At 41.3% G+C, this 18,579-nt stretch overlaps 2 protein-coding genes across 5 annotated transcripts; both read left to right on the forward strand.

The window, feature by feature from the left end:
- The first annotated feature begins 4,510 nt into the window (after positions 1–4,510).
- On the forward strand, positions 4,511–6,424 carry ZSCAN4 (zinc finger and SCAN domain containing 4). The gene is made up of 3 exons (XM_016129351.2): positions 4,511–4,906; positions 5,419–5,584; positions 5,676–6,424. The coding sequence occupies exons 1-3, from the start codon at positions 4,511–4,513 to the stop codon at positions 6,422–6,424; spliced, it is 1,311 nt and encodes a 436-aa protein (XP_015984837.2).
- Positions 6,425–9,840: 3,416 nt separating this feature from the next.
- Positions 9,841–18,459, forward strand: ZNF551 (zinc finger protein 551). Of its 4 annotated transcripts, none has more exons than XM_016129353.2 (4): positions 9,841–10,063; positions 13,301–13,424; positions 14,395–14,488; positions 14,682–14,825. In XM_016129353.2, the coding sequence occupies exons 1-4, from the start codon at positions 10,031–10,033 to the stop codon at positions 14,692–14,694; spliced, it is 264 nt and encodes an 87-aa protein (XP_015984839.1). In that variant the 5' UTR covers positions 9,841–10,030; the 3' UTR covers positions 14,695–14,825. The 4 variants fall into 4 exon arrangements, with proteins under 4 accessions (XP_015984839.1, XP_036088027.1, XP_015984838.2 ...); XM_036232134.1 differs by having other exon boundaries at positions 14,398–14,488; XM_016129352.2 differs by lacking the exon at positions 14,395–14,488 and having other exon boundaries at positions 9,854–10,063; positions 14,682–18,459.
- Positions 18,460–18,579: the final 120 nt, after the last annotated feature.

Consider the following 18,579-nt stretch of genomic DNA (forward strand, 5'->3'; position numbering starts at 1 on the left):
TGTAAATGCCAGACTCCAGATTAAGGACTCTGACAGTCTGAGTTTTTTTTTAATTGAGATACAATTGACATATAACACTGTATTTCAGGTGTATAATATGACTCAATATTTGTATGTATTGCAAAATATCACCGCATTAAGTCTAGTTAACATCTGTTACCACACATAGTCACAATTTTTTTTTCTTGTGATGAGAACTTTTAATATAGCAGTCTGACTTTGAATTCCAAGGTCTTAGCCATTATAATTCTCCACAGCTGTTGGCATGTCTGCAAATGAGAGCAAGTGGTTTCTATGTGCCTAGAGTGATCTAGAAAGAAAACTTGTGGGGAAACCAGAAGAAGAAACCATGGACCTTACAGGAAAGAAAGTTAGAGAGAGGGAGACAGGGAGACAGGGAGACAGAGAGACAGGGAGACAGGGAGACAGGGAGACAGGGAGACAGAGAGACAGACAGACAGACAGACAGACAGACAGGGAGACAGACAGAGAGACAGAGACAGAGACCAACAAATGTACCTGGACATAGAGTACCAGCCACAACACTTAAGATGGGGTTGGAGGGAGGAGAGGTGGCTCAGGCAGGCCTTGTGGGACCAGGAAGGACTTAGTACTTTTCTCTGAGGACAAAAGGGAGCCTTTACCAAAGACTAGAGTGGAGTATGACCTGAGCAGATTAGCATTTGATGAAGATTGACTGGAAGCTTTGTGATAAATGGATTAAGGAAAGACAAAAATATGTTTAATTTTCTCCTATTGTTTTTTTTCCCAAGTCATCTTTGCCTCATTAACTGATGAGATCAGGGTAGCTAATCTGATCAGCCAGCCTGATGAGGTTGACACAAAACATGAAATGACATCAACTAACAAACTAATTAGGTCTTTGTGTGCCCACGTATTAATCTCACCCAATACCCACCCACATTTTCCTATTTTGTGGCATGAAGCTTGCTTTATAAAAAAGTACGAATATTTGAAATCTTAACTATTTATACAATGAGAAAAGGACACAAAAATAGAGCAGCGATATAGAAGATTATATCTTTTTTCCATTCAACACCCCAAATGCTGTGCCTACTGTTGTCCACATGACATGATTTGCTGTCAGAAGTCAGTATGGACCAACACAAACTCAATTTCATCTCTGCTGGATCCTACATGCCAGTGGAAAAGAACAGAGATTAGAAACAGCAACATAAAACCATAACTTTGATAAAAACAGTGAAGTAAGAACAAATGTTTTCCAGAAGGAAGGACAATTGTTGATGGCATTAAAGAAAAACAGTGAAGAGAGTTTCCCATGGAATGTGTTACTGGACTGCCACAGTGAAGTTAGCTGGGATAGTCGTGCAAGTATTTATATGTGTTGTAGGCATATCCAACACAGGACAAGATCATTTGTGTGGATTTCAGCCTGTCTTTTCTATTTCGTTCACTTTATTCTTCAACTTTTTCTAATACTTTGTTTTCCTATAATAACTGACAGCATATTTGTAGCAGATCATTGCCTTCATTCAAATACATCATGTCCAATTGCAACTTAAGACCCATTTACTTCTTAAAATTAAACTTTTTAAACAAACAAATGTGACAGAAACAAACTCATAGACACAGAGAACAAATTAATGGTTGCCAGGTGGGAGGGGGTTGGGGTACTGGGTGAAAAAGATTAATGGACTAAGAAGTACAAATTGTTAGTTATAAAAACAGTTATGGGGATGTAAAGCACAGCATAAGGAATATAGTCAATTACATTATAATAACTAGGTATGGTATCAGATGGGTACTAAACTTGTTGGGGAGATCACTTTGTAAGTTATATAAATGTCTAATCACTGTTGTACACCTGAAACTAATGTCAACTGCAATTGAAAAAAAAATTTAATAAAATTGAAATTTTTATTGAAGAGTAATGAACATAAAGAAAAATGAAAAAGTGAAAATATATAACTTGAAGAATTTTATGGAGAAATACTTCTGTGTAACTACCTCCAAGATAAGAGATAAAATATTGCTAGCTAAAACAGGAAGTGCACAACTCTAAGAAAATAGGGACAGAGTCCACCTAGAGCCCTCCATATATGTACCTATCCCAGCATCTACTATTGTCTCAAAAAGTAACCAACATTTTAAATAACATTGGCAATATCTGTATGCTTTTGACTTAACATAAATGTAACTAAGCAAAATGTATGGTTTGGTGTCTGGATTATTTCATTCAATGTTTTGATATGTGGTTAATCCATGATGTTGTATAAAGCAGTTCATTTTTATTGCTGTCAAATATGCTTCTATATGAATTAATTAATAGTCTATTCCACTTAATGTTAGGCATTTAGATGGTTTACAGTGTGGAAATATTGTGAGTTATGATGATATAAATAAGCATTCTTATTTATGTCTTTGATGCACATGAGTACATTTTCCTGCTAAGTATATGCCAAAGAACAAATACAGATTGAGTAGATACCAGTCAAAATATTTCCAAAGTGAGTGCCAACCAGCAGTGACTGAGACATTCAGGTGATCCAAACCGTGCTTACACTCAGTCTATATGGTTTTAGTCACTCTGGAATATATTTTGTAGCATGATATTGTAGTTTTATTTTGCATTTCTGGAATCATTAATGAGGTTGAAAACCTCTTTCTCTTTATTTATCAATCCACTTTTGACAGTTCTATTAAGCAGTCTTCTATTCAATCGATTTGAAGGAGTTCTTTATAAACACATTCCGTGTTTCGTGTATGTATTGAAAATCTCTTCTATATTGTGCTTCATCTTTTAAATGAATGAATGACTCTATTTGATGAACAGAAGTTCTCATTTTTACATAGTCCAATATTTCAATCTTCTCCTTTATGCTGTTATTTTTATGTTGTATTAAAAATATCTCTTCCTATTATAAGTTTTTAAACATTCTATTTTATGTGGTCTTCCAGAAGCTTTATTGTTTTATATTTTAGAGATTTAAAAAATTACTCATAGTTAATTTTTGTAAGTGGTGTAAGGTAGGGGTCAAGATTAATTTTCCCCTTATGAACAGTCAGTTGACCTAGCTTCACTTATTGAAAAAACTTTATCCTTTGCACTTTAGTGTCATGTTTTTCAGAAAGCAGGTCGCTATATAGATGTCGATTTGTATCAGGACAATGTTCCGTTCTGTTGCTTTTTCTGTCTTTCCTTTTGTCATGATCACAGTCTTAATAAATCTAATCTCCTAATCCATTTTGCTTTCTGATTATGTACATCCAGAAAAATTATTATTCTTCAGATTTGTCTTGGGTATTTTTAGCCCTTTGTGTCTATATAATTTTAGAATCGTCTTGTCATTTTTCATGTGCACGCAAACATACACACATCCACTTGCTAGATTTTCATTGAAATAGCATTGCATTTATAAAGCATCTTGGAGAGAATTAAGATTTTCTATATTTCTGAGTCTTCTAACTCATGAACATGACTATCCTGTATATATATAGTATCTATGAATGTGTATTTGGGCAGAAGGCTTATGCATTTTTATTGGATTCTTTTCTTAGATATTTGATGTTTAACAGAAATATAAGTGATAAAATATTTTTTGTTTTTAACTGTAAGCTGCTTGTATTATTGTACAATACAATTGATTTTGGCATTTGGCATTGCATCATGCATCTTGTGAAAATTCACCTCATAAAGTATTTGTAGAGTATTTGGGATTTCTCTGCAGACAATATCAGGACATATATAAATAATGATATTTGATGCGTCTTCACTATTGTTGTTATTTACTGGTTAGGGAGCAGTCCAATGCTGTATAGAGTTGACAGTGGGCATTGATCTCAGTCTCAAGGTGAAAATTTTAAAAGATAATTTATGCTGCATCTTGTATACTCTATCATATCAATGAAGTTCTCTTTATTCTTAGTATACTGAGTATCATTTTTAATAACAAGCACTGATTTTTATTGAACATTTTAAGCATATCTAAGGAGATGATTATAGTGTTTTTTCTATATTCTATTAATGTGGTAGGTTACATTGGTTTTTAAATTTTAAACCAACTTTTCATTTAGAAAGTAAACTGCACTTGTTTGTGATATTATTATTTTCCTTAAATGTGACTGGATTTGATTTGCAAATAATTTGCTTTTAATTTATATACCTATTTTCATGAGAGATATTGGCCTGTAGTGTTCCTTCCTTTAATGTATTTGTAAAGTTTTATTATCAGAGAGCTGCTGAACTCATTAACTAAAAGAGGAGAGTTCCCACTATTTTATGCTCTAGGAAAGTTACTGTAAAATTAGCTCTCTTTCTTAAATGTCTAGTAGAATTCATCCGTGACTTCAGTAGGTGCTGAACCTTTCTGTTTGCTTTTAAATATGTCAGTGCTTTAATTAATTATATTTCTCCTATATCTAGCTTGCAGTCTTTAAGCAGCTACCAGTTGTCAAAACAGATCCCCAGAGAAACAACTCAAAAGAGATTAAATTCCTGAATTTAGTCTCTCTGAGAATTCTGTTAAGAATGGCTTTAGATCTCAGAATCTCATGTCAAGGTGAACAATCCAGGAATGATCCTGGGTCAGAAAATCTAGAGCTTAATACCAGCCAAGGACCTGCTACCCAGGAGGAAGAGGGGATCTCTGGGTTCCCAAGCACTGAGCTCAGCTTATTGTCAAACAGCAATAACTTTTGTGCAAGGCAGGAACTGCAAAGACTCTATAAGTCATTTCACTCATGGCTGCAACCAGAAAAACACAGCAAGGATGAAATTATTTCTTGTTTGGTCCTGGAACAATTTATGATCAATAGGCACTACAGTGACAGGTCTACATTGAAGAATAAATGGAATTCAAGTGGCAGAAACCTGGAGAAATTCATGGAAGACCTGAGCGATGATTGCATAAAGCCACCTGGCTTAGTAAGTAAAGGGGAAGAGAGGTGTAAGAAATAAGTAATGTCTGTTGGAGTCACCTGGAAGTAGAGAAATAAGAGTTCCTGTAGACTCAGTTATTAGTCCTTGCCAAGGAGAATTTTCACCATTCTAAGTAGCAAGGAAAAAATGTTTTATGTACATGTATTCAGTGGAACAAATGGGAGCCAACATATTGATATAACTTGATTTAAGCTGTGGTGGTAGGAGGGCCCACTAAGAAATTTCACAGTTGAGCAGAAACCTTAAGAATGAAGAGAAATTCCTTAACAGGAGTTTGTTTTTTCCTCAGAAAGAACATCTTTTTTTTTTTTCATTAGGGAAGCCACGCTAACTATAAGTTACCATGAAATTTAAAGTCAGCAGAGATAAAGGGCAGGACAGTAGGTGTGGGAGCACTTAGTAGAAAGATCTTGGGAAAGCCCGATGAGGATAGCTTTTTCACAAAGGCTTGTCACTCAACAGATCCAGATATGACAATGATAACGGTTTGTTTACAGGTCCATGTCCACATGCAGGGACAGGAAGCCCTCTTTTCTGAGAATATGCCCTTAAGAGAAGTCATCATTCACTTCACAAAACAGTTGTCAGCAGGAACCTCAATAGCAGCAAACATGAAGACACCCTCCTGGACTCCCCAAGATACTTCCCTGGAAACAGGACAAGGTGAGTGAGGGGAGCCCAGGTAACAGAGGGATGTTCTGTGTGGAACCCTTTTGGGGTACAATTTCACTGAGTCACTCCTTTATATTCACAGGAGATGAAGATAAAGAAAATGATGGCAGTATTTCTCTGGAAACGTGTCAAGAAAATGACAGTACTACTACTAGTCAAGGCCATCAAATACCTTCCCTACTTGTCATCCAGGAAGAGAGCTGTCCCAGGCCTAAAGAGGGACATGTTTTTGTGGAGAATCTGCTCAGCTCTAGAAGAGCAGGTCTAGGCACCTCCAGGTCCCAGAAGGGGTTCCTGAAAGGACCCCCTTCTCAAGAAGTCCTGTTGGAGGCAGGACCAGTGTTTCTCTCCGGGCCAGATCAGGTCACTCCTGAGCTTATTCCTACCCACCACAGCAATGTGGGAAACTCCACATGTGGGGAACACCAAGAAAGATTCCAGAGAGCACAAAAGTCATACCAATGTGACAAGTGTCCCAAGATCTTTAGGTATTTCTCTCGGCTGAAAATCCACCAGAGAAGACACGATAACGAGAGGACATTTATTTGTGCTGAATGTAACAAAGGCTTCTTCCAGGCCTCAGATCTACGCGTTCATCAGAAGATTCACACAGGAGAAAGGCCTTTCAGGTGTGGCACATGTGAAATGTCATTCAGCCACAGAACAAACCTTGTGGCTCATGAGAGAATTCACACTGGAGAGAAGCCCTATGTGTGTTCCTTGTGCCAGAGAAGCTACCGCCAATCATCCACCTACCACCGCCACCTAAGGACACACCAGAGACTTGCTTTCAGATGTGTTTCCCCCACACCAGAAGCTTCCTCGATGTAATGTATAAAAATGTATCTGTGAGTATGTGTTATTTCCATGGTACTTCTCTTTATGATTTATACTTCTCTTTATGATTTATAATACCCTGACTATATTGTCCATTTATTGTCTCCTTCGCTGAAATGGAAGTTCAAGGAAGACAGGAGATTTCTCAGTTTTGTTCACCAAAGTATCTGAGGTGCCTAGAAAGGGGCTGCCACATTTCAAATGACCAATAAAATCTGTTGAATAAATAAGAAAAAGTGTAATGTCAGTGTTTATCTCTTAAAATCTAGGAATATGCCCCACACAAGAAGGCAATGACACCCAACCCCAAAACACAAACACCCACTCATGGTGGTCCAGTGAGGCTTTCTCTGCCAGCTATCCTGTCCTCTGTCCACGCCCTTTATTTCAGTGCAGCCACAGACAGCTAAATATGTGGGGAAGGGATGAAGAAACCTGGAAAATAGGACTTAACCCATGAAAAGGAACTGTTATAGTTAAATGATATAATCACTTTTTTAATTCACTGGACATATTACAAGTTAAACTGGATGTGAATATCACTGGCGATGGGAAGTTGCAGAAAGTTATTATAACAGATACCAGAAAAGTCAAATATTTTTCATTCATTTCTTCCAGAGATGACAGGTATAGGGAGGAAGGGGAGCTTACTAGCAGAAACAGTTTGAAAAAAGCAGTTTGGAGAAAAAGAGGATTCTGGGCAATGCTGAGGCAAAGGCATGTATGCTGCTAATTTGGAATCCATTTGTGAGCTGGTTTCCACTAGGAAATTGGGGCTCAATCCCACTGAAACTAGATTACATGTAGAGATGGCCTGAACCATGGAAGGGGCACTCTACAGGGTAATTGTGACATTTCTGTGATTCCCTCGCTGCATCCATAGAAGGGAGAACTATTGGGCTGCAGAGAAGGTTCCACTGTGTGGAGAAGCATGTTTACCGGTCTTCTTTCCTGTCTCTAGGGATTTTGCTATAGTGAATATTCTGGCAAATGCTTCTTGGTACAAGGGAAAAATCTCTTTCAAAAGACCTCTGTGAGACAATTTACAAAATAATAGATGTAAGTTATGCATATTTTCCACAGTTTCTGGCACAGATCTCCAAAAACCCTTGTAATTTTCTGAGTGATGAGAGCACTCAGTTGGTCTTTGACCCTGGTTTCTGACATGGAGTTCCTAAATCCTTTAGAATTTCCCATATGGGTGTCTTTTGTTTCAAAAGTGACACAACCCTTGGTGGGCTCCTGGATGGCTACAGGATGGGTGGTGGTCCTCAGAAAGACCAAGCAATGATTAGAAGTTTAACTTTCAGCCCCACATCCATCTTCTGGGAAGAGGAGAGGGTCTAGAAATTGAATTAACAGTTGATTATGTCTTCGTAACCACAAAGTTCAAAGAGCTTGGTGAACACATTTGTGTATCAGGAGAGTGGTACAGCCCAACTCCACAGGGTAATGTACTCAACTCGCACTGTAATTCAGAAAGCCATTTAATGTTTTGATTTTCAGCAACATGAGCCCTGCAGCTACAGAAATCAGAGCTTTTAAGGCTATCATGGAAACCTTCTGTTTCTTATATTGGGACTTGAGCTGAGAGATAGTGACCTTCAACTTACCATTTTCTCTCTGTAAGCAGTAATGTGAAGTCAAAAGAATCCTTCCCTGAATACAGTCCTTTTAGTCACACTCACTGTCTTAATACTCACTGTAGCACTTGGTCTCAAGGCATGTACTGCAGTTGCTACTTCATCATAATCAGTTCCAGGTAACAGATCAATTATGATGCCAATGCATACCATGGGTCATTAGCACCCCATTTCCCATTGGCTAGGTGTTTAGTATTTCATTCAAGCCCAAGGGCATGGTTGAACCAATATTCAAATCTCATCCTTATGGGTTTATCTATTAGGAGTACTACTGCCAGAACCAGTTCATTATCAGTTAGGGTCCAATCAGGAGACAGAAATTTCATAGTAGTGTGAATAGAGAAAGTTTAATAAAAGTTATTAACTAAAACATTGGAGTAGTAAGGAATTGCTAGTTATAAGTAAAGACAACTCTTAAACCACTGCAATGACACTATATATATATGTATATATGTGTGTATATATGTATATATGTATATGTATATATGTGTATATATGTATATATACACAAACATACACTCACATATATATACATATAATCTCAAAAATTATTTTAAATGGCAATACAAAATAGTAGAAAATTTGTGAATATTTGACTGAAGGACTTGCACATAAATCATAGAAATCAATAAGAAAAGGACAAAAAATAAAATAGGCAACATATTTGAACAGATGCTTCATTAAGGAATGTGTATTAATGGTGAGTAGAAAAGTTGTTTGACATTAGTCATTACAAGATTCTAAGTTAAAACTACAATGAGAAACCACTACAAATCCACTAGGATGAAACCGATTAAAAAGAATCACAATACCAAGATTGGGCTCAGCCTAACTCAGACTTCAATGACTCCCGATGAAAATTATCTGAGGTCTTAAGTCTTTTCACCCTCCACTGATGTTTCCTCACAGCTATTGCTACCATTATCTTTGAATAATTACATAATAATTATTAATGATTTTTTGTAATTTGCATTTCAGTACCTTTTTTTCTGAGATAGCATCAATTCCTCATGAACGACAACAGTCCCAGCAATCACTGAAGGAGATGAGATGATGGGGTTCGATGTTCCCTGTGAACATGTGCTCTGCCTGAGAACACTGGTCACTATCACATACCAAAACACTAATTAATAAGTTGCACTCCGTTTGAGATAGATGTCAGATTCCTAAAGGAATTGACTATATCTTAGGATATTGAGTAGAGAATACTGAATGGATGAACAATGTTGTTCTATAGAGTAGATAGCATAACTGAATATACAAGCAGGAGAGCGTTCTCTGTGGGAACCAGAGGTAGAGATAACTCCTTGTCCTCTTACTTCATGGCGGCCTTCCTTATCCTCCAAGTTATGTATATTTCTGCTAACACAGATGCATTTTGTATCTGAGTGAGAATAGGTCCATTTGTCTTAGGGAATAATTGAAACAATATTTTTAGCCTCAAGTAGCATTCTGAGCTTCATGGAGTCTGAAATAATGTCTCCAAATAAGTGATCAGTTGCAGACAACACTCCCCAGAAACCTACCAACTGCCCCTAAAAGATAAATTCGCCATTTTCCAGCGCCGCTCGTGGTCCCTCGACATCTTTATTGATGAGGTCAATGAACGGGACACTTACGTCACCGGTACAGCAGCAGAAACTTCATTACCTAGAGGGCAATGCGCCCAAAGGTGGTGGGGTTGAACCTATGAAAGCCCAAGGCAGAGGTATTTCCGTGAGGGTCAGGGAGGGACTTCCGGCATCGTCCTCGTGGCGGTCGTTTTGGCCAATCCCGTCAGTTCACTGAGTTAGAGGCTTCCCCGCGCGAGGCTGCGGTCTAGAAAGTACCAAAGGAGTCGTCTCCGCTGCACAGAGGCGGGTCCGAGTCTTGGAGGGGGTTTACCGCTGGGTGTCCCGCCACAGGCTGGGATCGGGGCTTGCGTGCTACGCAGACTCCGCTTCGTCCACACAGTCCGATGGCGGCGGTCGCGCCGAGGATCCTGGCTGAGGTGAGTTCGTGTTCTCCGTTCCTCACCGCCCTCAGCCCCCGAACTCTTAAAAGCCCCGTGTGCGGGCGCTGCTGCCGTCCTGCAGCCTGGGCCCCGGTGCTCGTGGCCGACATCCGATCTGACGAGATGTGGAAGAGGGTAACAGGCTGAAGAGCCGGCCGTGTGAAGACGTGGGGGGCGACTCACTGGGAGCATTGGGGAGACCCCAGGCCCTGTTTAGTGTCCACAAGGAACGGAGACTGTGAGGGTAAATTTGCCCGAGGAGTTTCACTTCCGTTCTCAGCACGCTGGGAGCCATGGAGGGTTGTGAACAAAAAAGGAGCTTGAGATGTCCAGAAGTTTTCAAAAGCTGCTCAGAGGAAGACAAGACTCGAAGAGGGACGATAATAGGGAGAGGAAGGTGATGTCCTGTAAAAGGTTACGTAACTAGCAAGAGCCTGCAATGAGGATTGAGGCCCAGAGATAATGCAGTTATCTCAGGGTCACCAGGCTTCTGGGCTGGGCAAGGGGATTTAGTGGCCTGAGCCCATTGATCCTGGCGGTGCATATAGATTCCTGTAACTGCAGAATCGCTTAGGGGTCTTAGTTTGTGGTGCTTATTTCAGGGCCTCACTGATCCTTACCCTACCCTCACAGTCTCTGCGATAGTGGTGTCCTGGGACTGTTCAACCACTCCTCCAGCCCTTGGACCTGGGGGACTTAGACACCAAGCTCAGGGTCTTAAGTCGAGGTCTAGGGTTGTATGGAGTGGTTCCTGTTTTTGGCCATCAGTAGGATGAGATGTGGAAGATCCTCTTAGGCATGGGTACCAGAATGTGCAGAAGCTTGGAGGGGAGGCTGAACTGGTTCTGGGACCTGCAGGAATCCTTTCTTCTGAGTGGGAACTAGGAGCAGTGGGACAGGAGGCAGATCTAGAACTGCTGTGTGAGAAGTGGATGTCGATTGAGGTGATGGGTGCAGTGGGAGATTTGGAGCAATGGAGACAAGTGACCCGACCCGGGTCTCATTAGAAACCTTGTGGCTGCAGCATGGGACAGTATGAGTGTGGAGGTGGTAGAAGGACCAAGGAGGAGGCTACTGAGATATTCTGAGTGAGTATGATGGTAACTGGACCTGGATTGTGGCCGAGGAGGTGGAACAAGCAGTTAAATTCTGGAACAGTGTGTTAGGTATGGCTGCCTGGATTTTCTAATTTTGAGATTGAGAGAAGTAGGCGTAAAGGATGACAAAGGTTTGCTTTAAGCAGCTGGAAGATAGACAAAGTTCATAGTAAGAGTAATTTTCATTTGGGATATCAGGAGTTTTATTTTTGGCATCTTAAACTATGAGATGTTTCAGAGAGCAGTTCATGGGTGTCTAGAACTCTGAGGATAAGTACAGAATGGAGACTTTCCAGAAGGTAGTGAAGAGTGTGTGACCAGGGAAGAGCTGTCATCATTTTAATTTAGGGAATGCTGGTCAGAATGATAATGGTAATAGTAGACTAGGAAGAAGAGGGCGGGCCCCAGAACTGAGTCTCCCGTTTGGGCCCCTTGTTGGAAAGGGGTGTCACAACATAGATTAGAGAGAAGTAGTCATGTAGAGGGTAGGGGAGAGAATATGGTTTGACAAATGGCCAAGGCCTTCAAGGATGAGTGGACATGAGCTGGATGTGGAGGTATAGGAATAATTCGCACAAGATGAAACTGGAGCTTGTTCTTACAGGATTTTGTTGTGACCCTTGGTGTGGCCTGGATTGTTCCACCAGGCTGGTGGATTAGCTTAGGGGCATAAGTGGTCATCTTGAAGACTCACTGAGCATGGGGTTGAGGGGCACTGGAGCTGGGCCTTGAACGAGGGTTAGGTGGAGAGAGTAAGGCTGTGACTGGTAAAGGGGCATCAAATGCAGTACAGTGAAGGGCTGTGGGTATCTAAAATCTGATGTTGGTCTCAGTAGGTGAGGTTGAAGCAAGGAACAGTCAGGGAGGGAGGCTTTCATAGCAGGACTCAAGGCCACCACTGTCAGTGGGGAGTATCAGAGTCTAGGGTAGTACTTGATCCTGTTTAAATTTGCCAGGCATCTTCTGGATCGCATATGCTGAGTAATGAATGGATAGACCAAAGAGATGACTATGGTGTAGGGCAGGAGCAGACTAGAGCTGTGGGACTACATTGTGAGAGGGAGAGGTTTGGGATAGTGGGTGATGTTTGGGAGACAGAGTGTAAATTCATGCCCCCGTGCTCTAAGAGTGAAGGGTGAGCCCATGTTTGGTGGTGTCTGGAAAAAATGATACCGGGAACTCCAGGGGAATTGCCTGAAAAGGGGGTGTTGTGGTCCTGCATGCCAGGTCCAGAGCTTAGATGTCATTTATCTGCCCACCTGCCTGTAATGGAGAGCTGACTTAGTGATCAATAGAACCATGATGAGACAGTGGACATCAGTGCCACCCAGGCTTAGAAATCTCCACTGGCATGGGGAAGGGAGGATGAGCAAGGGATAGATTAAAGAGGTGATGGAATTAGACTCTTAGGAAAGAGGCTGATCATGGAATGAACTGTCTCCATCATGGCAGGGCTGTGTTACCTTTGAAATTGTGCTTCTGGGAATGTAACTGTGTGAGAGAAGTGTGGTTCAAAGAATTATGCACACGTGAAGAAGGTAATGTAAACCGATGGCATCAGGGCCCTGGAGTTGGGGTCGTAAGGGTGAAGGGTGAAACTATGTTTTTTGTGTCTTGGAGGGACAGTTTGGGGGACTTAAGTGTTGTCTGGCAAGACCAGTATCAGATCAGTTAACTTTCCTTTTTGGCCAGTTGTTCTCCCCAACTGTTGCAGATAAGATGGTTAGGAAGAAGAGTCAGAGTCTGGAAATGGATTAACTAACATGGATAAGGGAGAGGGGATGAATGGCAATGCTAGCTTCCCCCAGCCCTGTCTCCATGGTTTTTTATTCTCTCTCTAACAAAGCTGGCTTTGTTATTATTATTAGTTACAATCAGATTAGTAATTACAGATTACCACCAACTTCCAAATTCAGCCTCAAGGCCACCGCTGTGTTATCAGCTACTCCCTCTTTTTATCCTTTTGGCTAGAGCAAGAGGCCCCAGAATAAGTAAGACATGTACACCCTCCCTGTAGTGTGACCTTATTGCTCTAAGCACCAGGCATCCTGCCAGGACTGCAGGCGTCTTTCACAACACCCAACCTATGTTTGATAGCCACAAACAGAAGCTGAGTGAATTGTCCCCATTATAACAGGGTATGAACTTTGAGGACGTGGCCATTGACTTCTCTCAGGAGGAGTGGGGGCTCCTTGATGAGGCTCAGAGAATCCTGTACTACGATGTGATGCTGGAGAACTTTGCACTTGTGGCATCTGTGGGTAAGACCCTCACATCTCTCCTAGTGTCCTGAGGTGATGTCCTGCCTTCACTTTTTTCTCCACAGGTAGCTGTCTTTCTCATGGGCTCAGCTAATTTCCTCTACTTTCTTGTCATATGTGCTGGGGGTACCAATGCTGAGCTCTGTGGAGTGCTCTGAGCAATGGACTCCCCAAGCGTCTCTAACACTTGTTGCCTCAAAAAGTTCAGGGAAGTGTCTAGGAGTCAGGAGTCCTGCAGACAATTTAATGGATCCCACCTTGCTTGCCCTCCCCCTGGCAGGGTGGCCATGTCCAGATCCATAACGTCCAGTTCTGTCCCCTTCTTCTAGGTCTTCATGACTGCTGTGCCAGGTCATGGTCATTACTTACTTGACCCATGGGCTGTTCTTGTAAGACCCTCCTTTAATTGTTTTCAGTTTCTTCACTGAATTCTATTGTATACTGATTTTTTCTGGGCCAGTGCTGGCTGCTCACCTACTTTGTCTTTCATTAAGATTCCCATCATTCAGGTACAATTGAGGGTGCAGGGAGAACCCTGGTTGTTCTGCAGGGTGGACATAGCAAGATGGTCTCAGAGGAGGCCTGATCCTGGTGAGTGGCAACTGGAGGAGAGCATGACATAGGGTTGTATTCAAATTGTAACAGGAACCTGCGATGTGTCCAATAATGTTTTTGTGGAAGTACCACTGATCACACCTCATTTCTACCTTTTCTTCCCCATACTTGACGCTTGGTTGACTTGCCATTTCATCTGTGACTTCCTGGCTCCTTTCACCTTTGAGATCTCCATGCATCACCTGTTCATCTGCACTGCTTCCTCTACAGTAGTCTCTAACATTGATCTGTGCATATGTTGTGAGGTGTGCACATATCTTTAAATTGTCCATGAACACCGGATGCTTCAGTTCATATTGAATTTTACTGAGAAAGGACATGACTAACCTTCTGCACAACTTGCCCATGTCACCAGCAGACAACGTTCCTCTGAAGCCTGTTGGCAGAAGAATGGATTGGAGATCCTGCCTCTCTTCCATGTGGTGCATGCCATCTTTGTCCTTTCTCTGGTGAGGTCTCCCCTAATCTGTGATCTTCCAAGGCCTCGTGCTGCACAGAGCCCCTTCCTCAACCTGCCTTAGGCCCCTTGTTTTTAGAACAGTCCCATGGACACAACATATTGTGTCTGACACACCTTTGTAATGGGACTTCTTCCTCCCACTGAAGTAATCGGCCATTTCCTCAGCATTTTTCTGCTTTCAGGTTGTTGGCATAAGACGGAAGATGAGGAGGCCCCTTCTGAGCAGAGTGAATCTGTAGGAGAGTCACAAGTCAGGGCTTCTAAGACAGCACCAACCATCCAGAAGACTCATCCCTGTGAGATGTGTGTCCCAATCTTAAAAGATATTTTGCACCAAGCTGAGCACCAAACAATATACTCTTTGCAGAAACCATACTTGGGTGGCAGATGTGCGAGATACTTCTGTTTCAGTGCAAACCGTCACCAGCACCAGAGGCATGCCAGTGTAGAGAAGCCCTGGAAAAAAGATATGGATGGGTCCTCATTTGTGACCACCTACAGTTTCTACATGTCAGGGGAGCCTTTTATCTATAGGGAGGTTGGGGAGGACTTCCCAGCTACCTCAGGCTTTGTCCAGCACCAGGCCACTCCTAACAGTGAGGAGCCACACAATGGCAGTGAGAGTGGGCAGGACTTTCACAGTGGAAAAAGTCATGAGTGGAGTGAATGTGAAAAAGCTGTCAGCCACAACCACCGTCAGAGTGTCTGCTCTGGAGAAGGACTTTATGAGTGTAGCACAGGTGGGAAAGCCTTCAGCTGCAACTGCAGATATGTTCAATACCAGAAAACACACATTAGAGAAAGGCCATATAAATGTTGTGAATGTGGGAAATTCTTTAGCCAAATTTATAGCCTTATTGAACACCAGAGAATTCATAGTGGTACCAAACCTTACAGATGCAAAGAATGTGGAAAATTATTTACCCATAACTTTAATCTTATAAAACACCGGAGAATTCACAGTGAAGAAAGGATTTACGAATGTAATGAATGTGGGAAAATCTTTATACACAAATCTAGACTCATTCACCACCGAAGACAGCACACTGGAGGAATGCATTATGAGTGTATGGACTGTGGGAAATCATTTAGCTACAGATCCAACCTCATTGAACACCAGAGAGTTCATACTAGAGAAAGGCCTTATGAGTGTGGGGAATGTAGGAAGTCCTTTAGACAAAGCTCCAGCCTCTTCCGACACCAGAGAGTTCACACTGGAGAAAAGCCTTATGCATGCAGCGAATGTGGGAAAACCTTTAGACAAATCTTTAACCTTATTCGACATGAGAGAGTTCACACTGGAGAAATGCCTCATGAGTGTAGTGATTGTGGGAAATCCTTTAGCTGCAAATCTGAACTCATTCAGCACCAGAGAATTCACAGTGGAGAAAGGCCTTATGAATGCAACGAATGTGGGAAGTCCTTTAGACAGTTCTCTAACCTCATTCGACACCGGAGTGTTCACACTGGAGAAAGGCCATATGAGTGCAGCGTTTGTGGGAAGTGCTTTAGCCGCAAATTTATCCTCATTCAACATCAGAGAGTTCACACTGGAGAAAGACCTTATGAGTGCGATGAATGTGGAAAGTCTTTTACGCGCAAATCTGACCTCATTCAACACCAGAGAATTCATACAGGCACAAGACCTTATGAGTGCAGTGAATGTGGGAAGTCCTTTAGACAACGCTCTGGACTTATTCAACACCGTCGAGTTCATTCTGGAGAAAAGCCTTATGAGTGTGGTGAATGCAGGAAATCCTTTAGCCAAAGTGCTAGCCTCATTCAACACCAGAGAGTTCATACAGGAGAAAAGCCTTATGAGTGTAGTGAATGTGGGAAGTCCTTTAGCCAAAGTTCTAGCCTCATCCAACACCAGAGAGGTCACACTGGTGAAAGGCCTTATGAGTGCAGTGAATGTAGGAAACCCTTTACCCACAAATCTGATCTCATTCAACACCAGAGAGTTCATACTGGAGAGAGACCTTATGTGTGTAGTGAATGCGGAAAACCTTTTAGCCGCAAATCTAACCTCCTTAGACACCAGAGGGTTCACACTGGAGAAAAGCCTTAAATGTGCTGGGAATGTTTTCTTTTCTTATTCTTATTCAGTATAACAACACTGGAGGAGCCTCTGTAAGAGCCATTTACCTAAATTTAAACCTCTTATGCCAATATGCACTGTGCTAGATTACTCGTAAGTTTTAGGTACATGTGAGGTTTTAAGGAACTGCACTGCACTTTCTAACCTGCCCCATGCTATTACCAGATTTATGTCACTGCCAATTTCTGTGGCTGAAGCCATTTCACCTCTCCCACCTGACTTACCTGCACAATGCATTAGTCATAATCCCAAATGCCCTGGAAAGCTGACCTTTGTTCTCCCTTTTGCTTGAGGAAATTATGAATACCCTGAGCCCTTGGCAGAATCCTCATTCCTTTCTCTCTGACTTTAGGGAATGGACCTGCCCCAGTTTTAGTCCAGAGGACCCATCCTCAGCTAAAAAGGACTACCTCTTTCAGGGACATTATTGTTCTCACATTATACTTGTGATGAATTTTTTTTCAGGTTCTAATCGACCAACCTGGAAACTTCTGGTTTATGATATTTTTGTGAAGGCCTTTGTTTTTGTACGTTTAATTTTGGCGGTTCTATTCACTGCACAGAGTGATTTGAAAGAATTGTGACCTGTCAGCACATAGAGGTGAACAGATTTTTGTGAGGATCCCAACCTTTCTGTGCTTCAAAATGGACAGTTTAGTGGGAGAAAATCACTCATTGTCCAAAATTGATTTATTTTGTGTTGCCGTCCAAGACCTCGAAAGAAAGACTGCACGACTTTGTGGTCCTAATTTTCAGGCTTGTGCCATGATTATTTTGGTAGGTCAGAGGTCACCTTAAAGAGGAGACCTTTGTTGCCCTGTGAACACTATGAATTTTATTCCTTGTTCATAGTACGTATTACATAATTCTCAGCAACATTGAGGGGACCTTCCCCCCAGGTCCTGCAAAAGAGCCTTTTTCCACAATGTACAAAATTTCGTAGGTTACTGTTATTTTTTGTAAAACTATAAGAGTCAGGCAGAACTATAATTGGGACAGAAACACTGGATTGATAGGGAGTGCAAGAGACTGCAGTAAATTAGATGGGATATGCCTCTTCTGAAAGTTTATCCACAAATATTTCTGTGACTGGCTGCTGTGATTGGTGTGTACAGAAATTCTCAGGACCTCCATAGCTACGTCTTATAGCTGAGGTCATTGGCATGGAAAATAATCTAAACGTTTCGTGGATTCCTGTAGCCTCTGAGGTGTTCACCTCAAGGCCATTGCTCTAGAGGCAAGAAAACAAAACTAGAAGGATAATTCTGTATCCAGACACTGAGGCAAGGCTACCCCTCCCAGGGCACGGAGAAAGAGAGATGATATATAGGGTTGCCACCTAATTTTCTAAGAAAAAATGGTTATCTAGGTATTTATATGGAAACACTTTTTAAAGCTTTATTCAGGTATACATATAATTGACATGCAACAGAGTGCACTTATATACAATTTGGTAAGTTTTGATGTAGGGATAAAGCTATGAAACCATCACACTCATCAAAGTGAACTTATCTTGTCATCCATATAGTTCCTTCGTGCCCTTTTATAATCTCCCTGCCTCTCCCAGCACTCCAGGCATCATTGATTTACTTTCCTTTACAAGAGCTAGGTTCCTATAATTTTAAATAGGCCTCATAAAGTGTGTACTCTTTTAAAAAATATTGGTTTCCTTCATGCTGCACAATTATTTTGAGATTCAAGAATAATGCTCACGTGAATGGTTATTATTGTTTTTTTTAATCTTGGGTAGTATTCAGTTCTGTGAATAACCAGTTTGTAATCCATTCATTTATTAATGGTTCGGTATATTTCCAGGTTTGGAGTATTGCAAATAAAGCTGCTATGAATATTTGCATTTAGTTCTTTATATGGATATGTTTTATTTCTCAGACTTATAGGGTAGGTCCATGTTTTACAGTTTAAGAAATGCTGAACTATGGGTGGTTCCTTTTTGCCTTTCCACCAACAGTACGTGATAA

Source organism: Rousettus aegyptiacus, unplaced genomic scaffold (assembly GCF_014176215.1).
Source record: "Rousettus aegyptiacus isolate mRouAeg1 unplaced genomic scaffold, mRouAeg1.p scaffold_m13_p_14, whole genome shotgun sequence".
In the NCBI taxonomy this organism is placed as follows: domain Eukaryota; kingdom Metazoa; phylum Chordata; class Mammalia; order Chiroptera; family Pteropodidae; genus Rousettus; species Rousettus aegyptiacus.

Coding starts and splice junctions, on each gene's coding strand:
- ZSCAN4 (XM_016129351.2), top strand. CDS start 4,511: ATGGCTTTAGATCTCAGAATCTCATGTCAAGGTGAACAATCCAGGAAT. Junction 4,907..5,418: donor GCATAAAGCCACCTGGCTTA/GTAAGTAAAGGG, acceptor GTTTGTTTACAG/GTCCATGTCCACATGCAGGG. Junction 5,585..5,675: donor TTCCCTGGAAACAGGACAAG/GTGAGTGAGGGG, acceptor TTATATTCACAG/GAGATGAAGATAAAGAAAAT.
- ZNF551 (XM_016129352.2), top strand. CDS start 10,031: ATGGCGGCGGTCGCGCCGAGGATCCTGGCTGAG. Junction 10,064..13,300: donor CGCCGAGGATCCTGGCTGAG/GTGAGTTCGTGT, acceptor CCATTATAACAG/GGTATGAACTTTGAGGACGT. Junction 13,425..14,681: donor TGCACTTGTGGCATCTGTGG/GTAAGACCCTCA, acceptor TTCTGCTTTCAG/GTTGTTGGCATAAGACGGAA.